Source organism: Thunnus maccoyii, chromosome 18 (genome assembly GCF_910596095.1).
Source record: "Thunnus maccoyii chromosome 18, fThuMac1.1, whole genome shotgun sequence".
Lineage (NCBI taxonomy): Eukaryota > Metazoa > Chordata > Actinopteri > Scombriformes > Scombridae > Thunnus > Thunnus maccoyii.
This window is the reverse complement of record NC_056550.1, coordinates 10,042,501-10,060,977: the sequence shown is the minus strand read 5'-3', so window position 1 is coordinate 10,060,977 and position 18,477 is coordinate 10,042,501. Positions and strand designations below refer to the sequence as shown.

General features: G+C 39.7%; 2 protein-coding genes across 4 annotated transcripts in view; one reads left to right on the top strand and one right to left on the bottom strand.

Annotated features, from left to right (window-relative positions):
• Positions 1-520: 520 nt before the first annotated feature.
• Positions 521-4,295, bottom strand: dexi (Dexi homolog (mouse)). Of its 2 annotated transcripts, none has more exons than XR_006092234.1 (2): positions 3,340-3,799; positions 521-3,107 (listed from the first exon to the last, which is right to left on the bottom strand). XR_006092234.1 is itself a non-coding variant. In XM_042391833.1 (2 exons), exon 1 carries the CDS (start codon positions 3,787-3,789, stop codon positions 3,520-3,522), a length of 270 nt encoding a protein of 89 aa, XP_042247767.1. In that variant the 5' UTR covers positions 3,790-4,295; the 3' UTR covers positions 521-3,107; positions 3,483-3,519. The 2 variants fall into 2 exon arrangements, 1 of the variants encoding a protein (XP_042247767.1); XM_042391833.1 differs by having other exon boundaries at positions 3,483-4,295.
• A 192-nt stretch (positions 4,296-4,487) lies between these two features.
• The window catches only part of clec16a (C-type lectin domain containing 16A), a 46,056-nt gene continuing 32,066 nt past the window's right edge, over positions 4,488-18,477 (top strand). The window contains exons 1-9 of one of the 2 annotated variants that reach the window (XM_042391831.1): positions 4,488-4,788; positions 5,460-5,588; positions 6,939-7,072; positions 7,981-8,129; positions 10,565-10,670; positions 13,259-13,264; positions 15,560-15,683; positions 16,009-16,183; positions 16,842-16,892. In XM_042391831.1, coding sequence (XP_042247765.1) covers positions 4,715-4,788; positions 5,460-5,588; positions 6,939-7,072; positions 7,981-8,129; positions 10,565-10,670; positions 13,259-13,264; positions 15,560-15,683; positions 16,009-16,183; positions 16,842-16,892 — 948 coding nt within the window. In that variant the 5' untranslated portion in view covers positions 4,488-4,714. The remainder of the gene's footprint in view (positions 4,789-5,459; positions 5,589-6,938; positions 7,073-7,980; positions 8,130-10,564; positions 10,671-13,258; positions 13,265-15,559; positions 15,684-16,008; positions 16,184-16,841; positions 16,893-18,477) is intronic. The other variant, XM_042391832.1, reaches the window with a different exon arrangement.

Sequence of the window (18,477 nt, the reverse complement as noted above, 5' to 3'; positions counted from 1 at the left end):
TGTTTATATGAACCCCTCTGAGAATGAAATTACTGATTCAATTTTTTTGTGTGTGAAATAGTATTATATCTACGAACAATTGGCACACTTCATAGCTGCATCAGAGCAAGCTCAAACATTACTGGTATTACCAACTTTTTAACCCTTTTCTCAGTCAAGGATCAGCAGATAGTTCTAACATCAGGACACCCCAGGTAGTGTCAGTTGTCAATCACAGACATTTCACTGAGTATATTCCTGTTATACTCTGTAGATTTGAACGAATCTGAGCACGAGAAGACTTCTGTCTGATCTGCTGAGGATTTCCTTTATCAAGCACTAGTGGCATTCAAAACTTCCAACAAGCGGTTGTTCGCTGGTGCATTGACGCTCCCCTGTGGACAAATTGTAGTGTAACACAATGCTTACAGAGCACATAGTTACTAGTAAACAATCAGAGATGACCAACTTATTCATTTACTTCAAAACAACATATACACATATGTATAAAAAATGACAGTTGAAATAAGAGGCAAAAAGCTGGCATTCGCTCAAAGTTTATTAAATACACATTGGAAAATAAAACTCTGTTACACTCCATAGCTTATAATAGCATGTGCATGTCTGCGAGGAAGCAGATGTGGAGGGATAACACAAGCGCTCCACTGAACCAAGACGCTGTGAGCAGAGAGCTGATCAGGACCTGACCAGCAGTGAGGCATCAAACGTTCTTTTTACCTACAACTAACGCCAGTGATTCATGAAGAGTTTTCATACAAAACAAGGATCCACCCTGTCTAATTGCTTCACTGGATTTCTCAATACTGGGAGCAGCTTTTACAGTTGAATTACTCAACTCACAACACTGACATTGACCCCCAGTTAAAAGTCAGCCTCCTGGTGTCATCCACATCCAGCATGATGCAGTTTGATTATATACTTTGTCGAATATACATCAACACTGTTCATCTACAGGAAGCCCTTACCTGATATTATGATTTTTTTTTTTATCAGATTCCATACAAACATGTTTTACTATATTTCATGAATATTAGTATCCTGAGCTTTAGTGTCTTGCGGTCTACATGCTGATTCTTAGGAATTTCTATTATGCCAAAAATAAAATTCTTATGGACACACTGATCCAAATAATGTCGCCACAAAATATTGCTTACTGGCATCCTCAATCCCCCCTCCATCCCCCCAAAAATGGTATCAGCTATCACTAATCCGTACTGGTTGAACTCTCGCTTGGAGAAAATCGGTTTGAAATGCCCTGGGAAATCTGCTCCTACCTACCTGCACTGTCATCCATGTATTTGACACTTAATTTTTTTTTTTTGTTTTCAACCCTGTCCTCTCATTGCACAATGTGGCTGTGGACAATTTATCTGGCTATGTTTGGTGCAGCATTTGAGCTGAGTGGGCCAAGTGTTGTTCAAAATGACATCTGAACAGTCTGAACTGACTACAGCAGAGCCATCTTGGTGAAAGGTTGTCTGGTAGAGTCATGTTCAAAACACTGACAAGCAACGAAATTCTGGACTAAAATTTGTTTCGAGTGTGAAAATGAACAAATGTTCTTGAAAATGTTTTTCGTCTCTACTGCTTCTGTTGCTGACCACAACCACATTGCCATGATTATTACGCACAATTTGCTTATACTGGTTCTTTTGTATTGCCTTAATGAGTTGTAGCCTCCAAAATGAAAAAAAAAAAAGTTTAGTTAATTTGCTGGGCTGCAAATACTCTTACAGTATGTACAGCACTTAAATATTCACTAAATCTCAAGAGAATATCCCTTTATAAAAATCACTGACACTGGGCAGTTTTCTTCAACTCATCCACAACCAACCCTAGTAGATGGATTAAACATTTACCTGATTCATCCGTATAACTACTTATTTAACTGCCCAATTTCTTGAAACCAGTTCATTATTGCTTCTAAGAATACAGATTTTATGAACTGAATTCTGAATTCATAACAAAAGTAACAGAGGGAGTACAATAAAACAGAAATCTCACACCTAAACTGGATTTAAAAACACAACAACCGATATCATGCACTGAGATTCATCCATGTATCTAGCATACATTTGCAACATTATAAAAAAAACAAAAACGTACACAACAGAGGATGAACAAATTCATATCTGAAGCACTTGTTTTGAGGTTCTCACACATTTGGCCAGCTCTCATCACAACTGTCATTACTAATCTATTACTGTTAACTTTGTGGTTGGAAAATGTAATTTGACCCCACTTACTAATGTGATCTTGATCAACAAATGACATACTGGATCAAAGAAATAACTCTTCCTCTATACTTATATACTTAGGAGTGTGGCAAGTGTAGGATATTGTTCCTGATTTTTAAGAGGGCCCAAAACAGCTTAGGGCCCTTCTATATCTTATAGTTGCACAGCTTGTGTCCAGTGTCAGTGTTATGTCTTGCCAGTGTGCCCAGAGTTCCTAACTGTGCTCCTGAGAGTGCATACAGCCCTGAAGCAGACATACTGTATGGATGATCTTAAAGGACACATTTTAAATTAGACCTCAAGGATGAGTGAGCCTGCTAAGCAGCATTGCATTCTGAAAACTTAAAAAGGACAAATGGTCAAAACAAGTTGTTCTGTGAGTGATTAAGTTTGCAGCAGACGTAATACTTTTGCCTGCTCTGCTGAGATGTTACACACTGTGACTGAAGTGGCAAGTTTTGAGTCAGTTCCTTGTGCAGTCTGTTGCCAGATCTTGCACAGTTTGGATGTTCGGTGTCACATCCGTCTCATTCTTTTTCACTTCATGCGGCAGGATGCTGTATCTGAACTGGCTGCGATGCAGATGACTGGAAACACACTGTAAACTGCTGATAACATTCATCTTTTGTCCAAAGGGAACAGCTGTCTGTCTCCACCTGCAACACATTGTATTTCCTTTTGATCTTTCATTGTGTCCAAAATCAGGGGAACAGATGCCAGTGTTAGCCCCCCCTGGTGTCCAAGCAGTGTCAGTCGCTATTAGAATGGCTGATCCAGTGCAGAGTGCTCTTCCCATGGGACATTCACGAACCATATGGCCATTGGTAGTGGATCTCTTCCTCAGGCTGTCTTCTCTTGAGCCGAGACAACCTAGGGACAAGTGACACACAAGTGTTACAGCCGATAATCACCTAAACATGTCTTGTGGCTTCCTAAGTGTTAATTGAGCTTTGTGGATGAAATTATGTTTATCAATATAAATTACTCCCAGAAAATATGTAGTTTTTTGCTGTTTTCCCTGTAAAGTAACCACTGGGTCTTATTCTTATTGTTTCAGAAAAAATGGCCAAAAAACATAAACTTTATTCTGTGCTCTGCTCACTTTTTCACTGATGTGTCTGTGTGAAAGAAAGGCAGCAGCAGCAGCATCCGCTTTGATGATTTTTTCCCCCACATCACTGACATGAATGTGTTTGAGCTGGCCCAATCTGCCCCGGACCTCTGCGTCATCAGCACCACCATCACCTAAATCTCCTTTTCTTCTTTCTCCAGGACCGCCTCGTCACTCAAGATACCCCTCAAACACATCCAGCTCCGTGTCCGTGTCGTAGGGGGCAGAGGCCGGGTCGGACAGCACCCCGAGGTCCACCAACGCCTGGTCCATGTCCTCAGGCAGAAACACTATCCCCACATTCAGGACGATGTACTCCATCAGAAAGGCATAGTAGAGGATCAGGACGTTCACAAAGAACAGGCCCAGATAAAACATATATGGGAGCTCGTCCAAAAGCGATTCGACCGAATCTAGCTGGGCATAAATTGAGTATGTCATAGAAAAGAAAGCCACGATGTGGGGTCTTGTGTTTGTGCAGGGGCCAGAATGAGGCGAACTGAAGTTGGTGCTAGAAATGTGTCTGGGGTGATGGGGATGGGGTTGGGGCGTCCATTTCGGCTCGTCCCGACCTGCAACAGTGATTGAGAGGCAGCTTTAAAGTGCTATATTATCTGTATGGTCCAGAGAAAAACGACAGGAAAAAAGGCAGACGTGTGGGCGTAACGTTCATCGCTAAAAAATACCCGGCGAACAGTATCAAAATATGTTAGCAAGCTTGACGCATTCTTGACATTGGCTCTCTGGGTTTGCGGAATTCACGCCATGCCAGCAGGCTACGGCTAAAAACAGTAGCATGCAATGCTAGAAAAAACAAATACGAACATTTCTACAAGTATTTCAGGTTTCACCTGTTTACACATTCGTACCGGAACATTCACAAACACACGCCTCTGCCCTTCTTTAAGAGCTAAACGTCGTTTCCAACATTTTTGCCAACTGCATCAAAACACCACAGACCACAAAGCGACACAAGGAGTCTCGGCAGTTGATTGGCTCACAGCTTTGCGGGATCCTGCTGTGATTGGTCTTTCAAAGGTGTCAATCAGTATAGTGAGCACCGCGTGAGGTCGCATGTTACAATCGTCACCGCTAACACGGGAAGTGAACGTTGTAGTTTTTCCTCTACTCACTCTTGTATTCCGAATCAACCAGCTACTGTAGCGAAAGAAACAGCAACTCCCACACAACCCGTCCACTACTGCTGTTACGTAATGACCTCTCATCGCTGCTATCGCCACCTATCACCTTCTGTTTGCTAAGTAGCTATCTGCACAGGAAAGTGGGTGTAAATGGATAGATGCGGACGCTAACGTTAGCGAATTAACTCACCCGTCAAAACATCAGCCCCCTTAAAACCGCAACCATGTTCGGCCGGTCACGGAGCTGGGTTGGAGGACAGGGGAGGACGAAAAACATCCACTCCTTGGACCATTTGAAGTGAGTAGCTAGCGTTTAGATAAGCTAACGTTAGCCGGTTGAAAACGACTGTCAGCGTTATTATTAGCCAAGTTAATAACAGCTTAAGTAACAGTAGCGAAGTAATTGTAGCTGTCCAGATGTTCAGTCAGGCAATAACCACATCCGTGGTCGCGGTGTCGTTTCTATTCAGTTAGGTGAGGTATATGGACATGTGAAGTAGCTTGTAATTGTCAGATTTAAAGTTGAAATTCACCCTAAAATATAATTGACACTGTATTGTTCTAATGTTTGTGGATAATAAAGTCAGCATCTACTTAGGAACACGTACAACTCTCCCTAGCGGCTAGAAATCAAAGCATTAACTCTAAGAGGCCCTGCACATTAACACAGGTGTTTTCAGTTGTTGTGGCTGATTAGACACCTGCACAGGGTTAAGTTTGGGGCTATTTACTCTGGAAATTAACGTTACTGAGGTCACCATAGTCCATGTACCAATAAGAATGGCAAGTGAAAGTTTTTCCATTCCTAAAGGTGCAACAAATTAAAAGCAGAGTGAGGGAGATGTCACTTAGACTCAGTCTGCACACGCCCTTAGATTTGTCTCTACTTGTTGATCACTGTGGTCTATCTTTCAAACATCTGCAGTCTATTTTTCACACGTCCTCCCTCCATTCATATCTCTCCTCCAGGTATATGTACCATGTTTTGACCAAAAACACAACAGTGACAGACCACAACCGAAACCTACTGGTGGAGACCATCCGCTCCATCACAGAGATCCTCATCTGGGGGGACCAGAATGACAGCTCTGTGTTTGAGTAAGTCCCATTCAAGATCTTTACGCCAAACGCCTCACCTGTAGCTACAAATACCCAGATGTGACTTCTGCATGGAAATCAGAGTGACATCTTTGCATGTATTTTTTTAAGGTGTGCTAAACATGCAACATTATTTTATAACCCCACATTTATGCTTTTAAACATGCATGAATCAGCACACTAATGAGCTGTGCATTTACAAAGAGCGCCTTGATGGCAGCCATGGAAGATTGCTCCTAATTGATCTTTACTAATCATGTTTGATCAGCTGATCTGGAGATCTTTGAACAGGCAAACTTCAACTGGAAATCCTTTTCTCCAACTCCAACAACTGTGCAGCCATGCTGCCCTTCTCTCTGACTTTGAAGCATTCAAAACAAGCAAAACTGCTTAAAGCAGTAACATATTGATTTGAGAAAACTTAAGTATACTTATGTGGGAAAGTATTAAGGTGTGATTAGTTTTGCAAGTAAAATTATTCTGGGAAAGTACTTGTTTCGCCCTCAGCAGATGAGACAACAAAATGTTCAACTGAGCAGCTTATTGTACAGTAATAGACAACCTTGTGTGTGTGTGTGTGTGAGTGTGAGTGATTCAGTTAATAGTTTCAGGAGATGTATCTAAAACACTTGAATTCTTCTCCCACTGAAGTCTTTCAGATGTTTCTGGGAAATGAAGTTCATAAAACCGTAGTGTTCTGTTTTTAATCAGAAGCATCTCAGGTCTGCAATTAGTGGTGCATATCATCCCCTCTTTCTTTCGACTTCTCTTCCTACGACTTGACACAGGAAATGTCTTAAATTAAACTCCGAAGAGCACAAAAACCACAGAGGTGTTGAAAGAGTACTTGTTGCTATCAGGAAACTCTCAGAATAAACATGACCATGACCTGAACATTCATAATGTTTTAGGATAGTAGTTTTTGGGTATTTTTCAATCATTGGCTGGAGAATGTTGCTGTTCGTCATTGTTTAACTTTGTCATATAGTTCACAATGATGAGAATTTCTCCTCTCTTGTAATAAAACACAAAGCACAACGATGAACTTAAGTTTTTTTTAGAATGTAATCAGCAGTGTGTGAGTATAGGATATCTACATCATCCTCATAAGAGAAACCTTTTTTTAAGATGATCATTTTGGCTTTTTTCATTTCATTAGATAATGACTGTGTGTAGATACAAAGAAGAAACATACTGAGAGAAAGAGAAGGGCCATTGTGGTTTTATGGTAACCACTACCAAACATAATGCCTCAAAAGAAAAACATTCTTTATTTTGATAATTATCTAACAAGATCATGATGAATGTAATCCTATAAGTGTTTATATTTACACATCCGTATGTGTTCAGCTTCTTCCTGGAGAAGAACATGTTTGCCTTCTTCCTGAACATCCTACGTCAGAAGTCCGGACGCTACGTGTGCGTCCAGCTCCTCCAGACCCTCAATATCTTGTTTGAGAACATCAGCCATGAAACTTCCCTCTGTAAGTATTAGAGTTAACACTGATGGACCGAAAATAGAAACACATGTATGATGGAATGCATTGCTATAAAATAGCCCCACAGTAAATATTCCATTACTGATTATGTTCTGTGTTTCTTGAGAAAACTGCTTTAATTGCTGGTATGGTGATTCAGTCAGATGGTATGTTTTGAGGATGCGGTGGTGTTGTACAGGAGTGCATTATATTTTCAGGTGTTTCTATTGTATAATAGAATATTTGAAACAGCTTACAATATAATGCAATCTACAACTGCAACCAATGATTATTTTTATTGTTGCTTGATCTGTAATTTTTTTTAATTAATAGTTTGTGTTGGTATTAGGTTGCATTAGTGCTGAAACAATTGTTAGGTCTATAGCTCAAATGTAAGAAAATAGTGGAAGATGCCCAAAGCACTTATCACAGCAGTGTTGTAATAGATTGCTCTAAAGTGCACAGTCTGTACCTGTGTTTGTACACGTTTCTTGATGCATTTTAAAAGCTAAACAATGCACGGCACGGCACGGCATTGAATTTTCTTTGTTAAATTATACAATGCATAGCAGCCGGCTGCATTTTTTGTTGTTGCCAGGCAACCAATGACTCAGTGGACGATATAGTGTCAGTCAGTTAGATCACCACTTACATAAAGTAAGTACCGTTATAACATTTAACTTAATTTCAGAGTCAAAAGCAAATAATGCTTGTGGTATTGTGTCAACAGGAATGATTAGTGTCTTTCATGTTCACTGTGCACAAAAACCACTGCAGAAGTCTAACCTCACTCTTGATCTAATGATAATAGAGAAAAAAAGAGATGGTGCAGTGCAACGAATCACTCTCTGCAAATACTTGGCTTCTCAATGTAAATTAGCAAGATTCACAGCTCTCTTCTCTTCTCTTCTCAGATTACCTCTTGTCGAACAACCACGTGAACTCCATCATCGTCCACAAGTTTGACTTCTCGGATGAGGAGATCATGGCCTACTACATCTCCTTCCTCAAGACCCTGTCACTGAAACTGAACAATCACACCGTGCACTTCTTCTACAATGAGGTGAGGACACAAGGAGGTGGGGGGCGGGGGATGGGGTTTAAAGGGAAGAAAGAGGGATGGAAAAAATGGTGAAATATAGAGGATTATTCCATTCAGTGTCAACAACTCTTATTGAGCACTTCACATGACAGACGAAGAAGAAGGAAGGGAGAGACCTTAGGCTGCTGCACAGTTAAGAGGCTGATAACGAAGGTAGTCAGATGGAACAGATTAGTAAAACCAACACGTCAGACTGAGAGAGAGTAATGACAACTTAATATTCATTCTTGATATTTTACTGTGGTCAAAAAAAAAATCCCTGTATGCAAATAATGTTTGCGTCACAAAAAAGATTTTCTACAGGAAGTTAATTTAAAAAATCCAGAAGCACATTTTTCACTTGCATTTTGTGCAAGTCGGTGTGTAGGTTACTATCTAACAGGGGTGGGAGTAAGTCACACATGTGTAAGTCATAAGCAAGTATCAAGTCTTAACGCTGTGCTCTTCTTACTGCCGTCATTGACAACATAATCCTTGGATCCTAATTTTATTATTTTTGGACTAGCCCTCCATGTTAGCTTCCTCATGCGTCGGCCTCTGCTGGTCTGCCGCGTCCTAGTAGGTTGCCAGGTTTGCGTGCATTGCACTGAAAATCATCCAATCATGTTTAAAAAAACCAAAATGTAACTTCTCAATATCTCGAGAAATACAAATATTTAGTAAAAAAAAAAGTCCTTTTGAATCATCTGTCTCAAGTCTAAAGTCATGAATACCAAGTCAAAGTCAAGTCGAGTCTTTTATCAGTTAGTCAAGCAAGTCTCAAGTCCTCAAATTTGCGACTCAAGTGTGACTCGAGTTAAGTCATGTGACTCGAGTCAGTCATGTCTGCTATCCCCCAATCTTCCGCTGCTCATTTCCCCTGTTAAAACATCAACTTCCTGTGTAAATGAGTCAATTTAGCAGCCTCTGTCCACATGTCATCTTTCTCTACACATACACATACATGGCAATATCACCTTTATCGGAGCAAACGTGTTATTTGTAATAACGCTGTAAAATTACCGTTGTGTTCACAAGATCTTGTTTCCCTGAAATTGACTTTCAAAACTGTTACTGTGTGTGTGACTGAGTCTGTGTGTGTGTGTGTTTTTACTGGATGGTATTACTAAAGAATACTAAACATTTGAATAATCTCTGATGATGCCGTTACCCGTCATTGTTTCAGCAGTATCTGTAGTCCTTCTATTGGCCTGTGTGTGCTGGGGAAAGTTATTGGTGTACTGTCAATGGTAGCTGTAACCCTGAAGCCAAAACCAGACCCAATGTGTAGATCTGAGAGTAGTCCTAAATGTGCTTAAATAAGTTTTAACAGATTTATTTTTTATTTAGATTTCATTTTACTTTAATTTACATTAAATATCAATTAACAATAAAAGTAAAACTATCTGGATGTAGAGTTGCAAGCAGTTAAGCTGACATTTGGTCAAGAACTTCATCATTACCTTTTTCTTTCACAACTTACAATAGCAGCATTTACTGTAGATGCCGTATTTATAATTCATCCTTCACTTCATTTATTATAACTGATTTATCATTTTATTGATCTATAGCTTTTTCTCCTCTAGAGGGTGCAATTGCATAGATGTTCGCTATGGCCTCTCCTGTCCCTGTCAGATCTACACAAGTCACATTTTTAAGACCGGACGACACACTCTCGGTTTGGGTTCGGTGTCAGGGTCAGATCTCTTCGTTCGCTGTGACCTCTGGGGTGACTGTTTTGAAGTCTGACCCTCAGCTGTGATTGGCTGAAGGTCACAGTGAACGAGGAATGGTTTGGTGGAGGATCAGGCACTGGCACAGAGAGAGATGACTGTAAGATGCAGAGCTGCCGGTTTGTCAAAAGCAAATGTACTATGTGCAGCACGCTGGTATGTTGTTACATGCTGATCATCTAAAGTATCGTGAGATTGTCAGCAATAAAAGTTCCTATAGTCCAGCCTTTAATCAGTTGTAGTGAGTTCATGAGCTTAACTTGGTATTTTTGAGTGTCTGACTGGATGCTAAGACTCAAACATTCAGTATAAATTCAGAAAGATGTGAGTTGGTTCACAAGGTTACTCCTGGGCTAGTTGTTTGCTTAAGGTGGAGAAATGTTTTATTATTTTGTCCCTCTAGTGTCATTTATAGTAACTTTCTAACATCTCACAAGAACTTTTTGTTTTTAACCTGCAATGCTCAGACTTGCATTTGAACATTTCCTCAGTTAAACAGGGGAACTAAATACTAGTATGCTTCTCTCATTAAGTCCTGTCTTATCAAAAATGTGTTGCTGCCCAGTCTCTCTATCTCCACTAGCTTCTCTCTCTCTCTCTCTGTGTGGTCATTTGTGGCCTGAGCGTGGCGGTGCCATACAGCGCCCTTGCTCACCGGCGCCCCTCTCTGTCTCCCACACACAGCACACTAATGACTTTGCCCTGTACACCGAGGCCATTAAGTTTTTCAACCACCCCGAAAGCATGGTCCGCATCGCAGTCCGCACCATCACACTCAACGTCTACAAAGGTGAGTGCCAGGAACACGCATGCGCACAGGCTAACCATGCACACACGTGCGCATACACACACACACACACACACACACACGCACGGGATGCTGGGACTGCCTACCGCCTTTCTTTGTACTCCTTTCTTCTTCTTGCTGCTGCTGCTTCTGGTGCATGAGCATGACTAACAGGTAACGCGTATACACACAAATACTCAGTGTGCTGAATGGCAGTGGGGTGCTACACATGGTGCTATCTTATCTAATCGCATAATAGAAAACATGAGTCATTTCCTATTTACTCAAAAAAGGCTAGAAATTAATTAAGCTACCTGTGTTGCACCAGTGTATTTATCATCAGACTACTCTTAATCTTAGTGTGCTGCTTTTTTACAGAAATACCGTCTGCCACAAGACAGATGTCTTCTCTAATCATATCCCAGACAACAGGTCAGCAGCCACAAAATGGTTGAGACTAGAAATTCAGTAAATATTTGCCAAGAGCTTGACAGATGAAAGCTGTTAACCTCTAACAGTCATCTGAAATGGCAGAATTACTGAAAATATGTAGAAATATTTTCATTCAGAGTTTATGTACTGCAAGATCTTGTTGAAACAAACCACTTTGAGGAATGATTGGATTTTTGAGGACAAATGAAAGGTTGTATTACCTGATCACTTTTTCTTCTGTACATTTTTCATTGTCTCAGTAACATGCTGTTATGTCTGTTTCTGTTGCAACGATGCAGTTGTGATGTGCGCTGTGTGCAGTCATAATGATATCAAATCAGCATCAAATATACATGAGTAATTCAACACATTTACATTTTTATAGAAAAGGAGGTAATTGGGTGTAAATATTGTACATACTATAAATCTTTGTCATTTTTTTTGTTTACTTAGAAAACTAGACAGCTGTAATCCATTTGTCGTATAATGATGAGCTTCCATTGTGTTATTCTTGGTAAATCCTGCTAAGTCACTGCTAAAATTAGATTAAAATATCATCTGCTAGAGACATGTCATAATATCATAATTATAAAAACAATATAAATCAGCAGATAACATTTTATTGGTTGTTTTTTTTTTGTTTATGGTCTTTTAACCTGAGTACTTGAGATGGCAGTAAACAGTTAAAGTTCAAATTGTTAACTTGATTTGAACTCTGCAGCGTTGAGATGTAAAATACACCCACAATCACAAGAGTTCGTCATCAACGCTTCACTGATATCACATGCAAATATTTACTAACTATAAAGGAACTAATATCCAGCAAGTCCACACTACCCAGCATGCAAAGTTGTCCCCCTGCTCCACCCTCAAATCTACCGTGCATCAGTTCTGCAGGTTTCTGGAGATAAATCTCTTCCTCCTGCGAGCGCAGAAGCAGTGTGTAAACAACAGGACTTTTCTAACAGCCACGTCACTTTCTGCACCGTGCTGCGTCAGCCTCTGCTTCTCCTTCCCGCTGCCTCTCTGGGCTCCTCAGGGTGTCGGAGCTGGTCACTTTTCACAACAGGGGAGGCGGGTGGTGCATTGAGTGGGTTTGGCTTCTCTCCACACATCATGCTTCTCTCCACTATACATTACATAACATAACATTGCCTCAACATACAGCCGCAGCAACATATCAGTGTGGCTTCCTGTCTGTATATGTGTGTGTCTTGTCCTGCACGCAACACTTTGCACTGTAACATGCTTTCTCACGTCATCCACTCCCAACACCATTACAGTTCACACTACCGACTTTACGATTTTGAAGTAACCCGATGGTGTAGAAAACGTATCATTGCTGGACTGTCCATGGGCTATGCTATAGTAAGGAATCTGTAAAAGAGGGAAGCATCAACTGAATGCATCAACTGTTACTGATGGATGTTTTTTTCTTGTATGCAAAATAATAATTGCATTGTGATTTTTTTATAGAGTAAAATCTGTGGTTTATTGTTGCAAGAAAGTGCAAAACTCTTCAACTTTTTTGGTGCAAAGTTTCAAAATAATATTTTTGCTTAATTAAATTAACCTATGGCTTAATAGTTAACACTGAAAATGGCATCAGTATGTTAGCTGAAAACTACTTGTGTTTCAGCATGTTACTGTTTGATGCTTCCTGTTGATTCCTTAGGACATGCACTGCAAGAAATGACAACCTGGAAAAGGATTTTATCTAGCATCAAGGCTAATTAAGCTTGTGTCATTTATTTGTATTATGTATTTAGGTCAAATTATGTAACTGCACCAGCATTTTGGCTGGTAATGTCACTATCACCTTGAAGAAGTTGCTTGTTTTGAGTTTGTTTTCTCTTGTTGATATTTTATATAGTAAAAAGCAATGCAAAAAAACCTGAAATAAGTTTCATATGTCTAGGTAACACAAACTCCTTTGCCAGGTGTGATATTGTTTGCAGTTTATTTGTTTAAAAAAAACCCACTGGGTCCTTCCCAACCTCCACCCCTCCACAGCCGCCCCCTTATTCACATTAACCCTGTGTTTGTTTCCCCCCTCTCCCTCCTCTTCAACAACCACTCCTCCTCCTCCTCCTCTTCCTCTCCTTGTCTCTCTCCTCCTCTCCCTCCTTCCTCTGCGTGCCCCATCTGCCTAACTCCAGTTTCATGTAAGTTGGTTCCATTCATTCAGTCTTTTTCTGAGGGCTGGGTATCCTAGAAACATGTTTTGTTGTTGTTTTCTTTAAACTGCTACCAGTTATTCATACATCACATCAATACAGATACTATTCAAGTGTCAAATTAGCCCATAAGCCCAAGTCAGTATTTCTGTAAGTTGGCTGATGGGAGAATTGTTATATGGAAATTTTAAAATAATTCAAAAGTTGGCTTAAAATTAATTATTACTACATATCACATGTCAGTGTTTGTTGATACCCAGCCCTGTTTCTTCCTTATGGTGTATTTGTTATAAATGTATTGGTATGAATATCCTTGCAATTCTTGTTCTTGTAAACCATTCTGTATCACCCACCCACATACATGCAGAAAAACCTGCATGCCTTTAAAAAAAAAAAAAAAAAATTCTAGGGTTAGTTGTTCCACAGACTTTTATTTCAGCCGAGCTCCACATGTTAGCTGTTATTTTGGTTATAAGTTTGTCAGTTTTGGTCACTGTGGTTATTTAGTCAGTATCTCCTTCTGCAATGGACTAAGCTGGAATGACACTGTGACTCTGAGTAGTGGCAGCTTGTGATTTGTGTATTTAATTTATGCTATTATGTTATTCATTAAAGGGGACCTTTTATGCTAATTTCCAGCTCTGGGACTCTACTAGAATAGCTTTGCATGATTCACAGTTCAAAACACTTCATATTTATCTTATATTGGCCCTTTATGCAGCCTCTGTCTCTTAACAGGCAGTCTTAGCTCTTTAAGTCTCTTTAAGGCCCCCCTCCTGATGAGCCCACTCTGTTCTGATTGGCCAGCTTCAGGAAGCCTAGCAAGGGGCAGCCGTATTCTGATGAAAACCCAACATTTCCTGATTCACTGCTTCATATTAAAAGCTTTTAAATGATTAAATAATGGGAGACATTTATAGTGAAGAATTTATAGTAAATTAAACATGTTCATCACCTAATTAGCGGAGCTTTGTTAGCGACTGCTATTCTTCATTTAAAAACAGGATGAGACAGCAAGATCTTGACATATTTGGAGGTCTTTGTTCAGCGGATCAGTTAGAAGTAATGCAGGGAGGAATAGTACAAGCAGAAACAGCCATAGTGATGATGATGTTTGACGAAGAGCTGCAGACGATCGACACATCGACAACAGGTAAACTACTTATTTTACTTTGCTCTGCTGTGTAATGGAAAAACACTCACAGCGTGCAAACTCGACTTGAGTCACGGCTCGGCGTGACTACCCCCAAAACAATGGAAAAACACCATAATGTTAGCTGAGCGGAACAGTAAACTTGCGCGCTGTGCATGGAGCAGATGACCATATACAGTAATCTGTCACAAGCTGATGTTGGCTTAAAAGCAGAAAAAGCCATTGTAAACATGCAGAGCAGTCTGAAGCTGGTGCTTTTTGCTCACAGGATTACTTCTACATACATTTACCTCATTTAGTATGAACATCCAACATTGTAATACATATATATATATATATATATGACTGAAAATAAGGAAAAGCATAATAGGTCCCCTTTAATTTGATTAGGCTGCTAATTTGTTACTTGTCTCAGTTTGTCGCACATGGATTGGCATTGTGAAATTACTATATGCTCTAATTTGCATTTGGACTCCTACAGGAGAAAATGTTACTACACCAGGATTGTTTACATGTTAAGTCAGTTAAACTGTCAGTCGCAGAACAGAAGAATCTGAAATTGTTTCTCAGATGTTTTCTGTGACTGTCCAAACCTTCTGGTTTGCTCTTAAGTGACCTGTGTGTTAAACTGAAGTAACCTCTCAATCCACACAAATTAGTCACATTACTTGCTCTGTTTTCTTTTTCCATTGTTGTTCCTGCAGTGTGCATTGAGGACACATGGGTTATTATCGTTGATTGGCCAAGTCACTGTTTTGCCCAATGTTTTTCTCCTGTTTTGGAGTTTTGTTTTGTTTTTTTTGTTTTGTTTTACAGCATGAGAACTTCCAGTCACATCCTTGTTTCAATTTAAAACTGAACTGGCTTTTCTCTCAATCCCACTTCAATAGTAATCCCTTTCTACCAATTCATGTGTTTAATTTTAATTCACGTGGTTGGTTAATTTCCTTAATTTTTTTTCTTAGTTTGACTGGTTCTGATTGTTTTTTTGTTTGTTCTCTCTAATCATATTCTGGCAATTCTCTGGGATCACAAGGTGTGTGTACAAATGATTGTGTGTGTTTGTGTGTGTGTTGGTACCTGTGGGCAGCCGTGGTAATGACCGTTCTTCCTGACCCTACTCTTTCCAGTGGACAACCAGCACATGCTGCACTACATCCGAGATAAGACAGCAGTGCCATATTTCAGCAACTTGGTCTGGTTTATTGGCAGCCATGTCATCGAACTGGATAAGTGTGTGCAGACTGATGAAGAGTAAGTGCCATCTGTCTTGTTGCCATGTTATTCTCACTGTGACCTCTAGGGGTCAGGCCTGTCTCTGATTTCTAACCATTATCCTTGCACTCAGTAGATGATATGTTTATACAAGGCATGATGCATTGCACTGTATATAATGCGTTATATTAAATATTGTATCTTTTACTGGTATTTGGTACATTTTATATGATACAGAAATACTCAAGAATGATGTGTTACCTTCACTGTGATAGTCCCAAACAAGGTGCTAACCAAACTAAACTAGCTTGACAACTTCCCCTACCAAAATAACATCTCTCTCTCTCTCTCTGCTTTATCTCAGGCATAAGAACAGAGGGAAATTAAGTGACCTGGTTGCAGAGCACCTTGACCACCTTCACTACCTGAACGACATCCTCATCATCAACTGTGAATTCCTTAATGATGTGTTGACTGACCACCTCCTCAACCGCCTGTTCCTTCCCCTCTATGTCTACTCTTTGGTTATCCCTGAAACAGTAGGTTACCTTCGCTTACAGGGATGTTAATAGGTTCAAAGTGGAAAGCTTGTGTGAAAGCTGCTTCTTTTTTTCATTCCTAATAGGACTGCAATTTAAAATTATTTTTCATTATGGATTAATCTGACAATTACTGTCTTGATTAATCGTTTGGTTTTTAAAAGGTCTGAAAATGTTGATCACCACTTCCCAAAGCCCAAGATGCAACCTAAAATGTCATTTTATGTCCCGACCAACAGTCCACAACCCAAAGATACTCAGTTTACTATCATAGAGGACTAAAGAAACCAAAAAATATTCACATTTAAGAAGCTGGAACCAGAGATTTTTTTCTTTAAAAATTAATCAAAACAATTAATAGATTATCAAAATAGTTGGTAATTAGTTGGTTCAATTTGTGTCTTTTGTTCAACCAACATTTCTAAACACAAAGCTACCTAATTTACAATGATATTAAACAGACAGAAGTTAATCACATTTACAAATGATTATCAAACAATTGATCAGCTAATGGTTTCAGCACAATGACTTGTCGCTATCCAGTTTTAGCTCACGCTTTTTACTACTCTATCCTTTTGATTTTTTTTTTCTTTACTAGTGCTATCAATAGAACTACTATATGTATGGCCTTGACTGGTTCTCTATTTGTGTTTTTCAGTCTGAAGAGAGAAAGATCAACCCTCAGGTGTCCCTCTACCTGCTGTCTCAAGTGAGCAACACACATACACACACATACACAGATAAAGAACAGCTCCCAGCCATCTCCAAAGCACTGGTTTGTTTGTTTGTTTGTTCATTTTTAATGAAAAGGGAAAGGGAACGTTTTTTTTCCCCAAGAGGAATAACATTGAACACAATTTGAAGCAAGCAAGCAAAGTTTATTTATATAGCACCTTTCACAAACACCAGATACAAAGTGCTTCACAGTCAAAGAAATAAAATAAAATCAGAATATATAAAAAACAAAGACACCAGATAAAATATACAAGGAATGCAGATAAAATGGACAAATTAAGATAAAATAGCCCATACTACCCTAATGCCTGTCTGAACAAATGTGTTTTTAGCTATTCCAAAGACTATTCCAAAGCTTGGGGGCTGCTGACTGGAAAGCACGATCCCCTGGGTCTTTAAATGTGTACGAGATACACTTAGAAAGCCCTGGGTGGAGGATCTAAGAGCTTGACTAGTGGTGTAGGGGTGCAGAAGGTCACTTCTGCACCCCTACTCTGCACTTCTGCACATACTGTGGAGCCTGGCCATGTAGGGCTCTATAAGTGAGCACCAAAATTTTAAAATGAATTCTAAAATTTACTGGAAGCCAGTGCAGTGAGATTAAAAAATAGTTGTATGTGACCATCTGTTAGATTTTGTTAAGAGCCTAGCAGCAGTGTTTTGGACAGTTTGTAAGTGGTGTATGGAAGATTTGTTAAGACAAGTAAAAAGAGAGTAACAGTAGTCCAAGCATGATGAGATAAAAGCATGTAACAACATCTCCATTTCATTTCTTGATACCACAGACCGGAGTTTGGCTATGATTCTCAGGTGAAAGAAACATGATCGAGTTAGCGTCTTTACATGCGCTTCAAAACTCATTGATTGGTTGAAAATTACACCAAGATTTCGCAGGCAAGACCAGGAAGATGAAGATAATGCACCAGGGTTCTGCCTGATTGGTGACTGAAGATTATCAGAACCAAAGATCAGGACTTCAGTTTTGTCTGCATTTAACTGCAGAAAATAGTTTGCCATCCAATTCCTAATTGCGTTTAAACAGTTGTTAAGTACAGGGAGTTTGTGAAGCTCATTAGGTTTAAATGAAAAGTACAACTGGATGTCATCAGCATACATATGGTAGGAGGTGTTCTTGAAACTGCTGATGATCTATCCTAGTGGTAGCATATATATGGAGAATAGAATGGGCCCCAAGACCGATCCCTGGGGGACACCACATGACAAAGCTGCAGTGTCTGACACAAATTCACCCACAGAGACTGACAAAGATTTATCTGTGAGATATGAGGAGAACCACTCCAATGCAGTCCCAGAAATGCCCACCAGGTGATTCAGCCTGTGCATTAGAATGTGACGGTATCGAACGCTGTGCTAAGGTCCAATAGTAGTAGAACAGAACAGTCTCCGCTATCTGCAGCCACTAAAATTTAATTTGAGACCTTAAGAAGAGCTGTTTCAGTGGAGTACAGTTTACGGAAACCCGATTGAAATCTATCAAACACCCTGTGCAATTCCAGTGTTTGAACCAGTTGTTTCTCTGGAAAAGAAAGGGAGTTTTG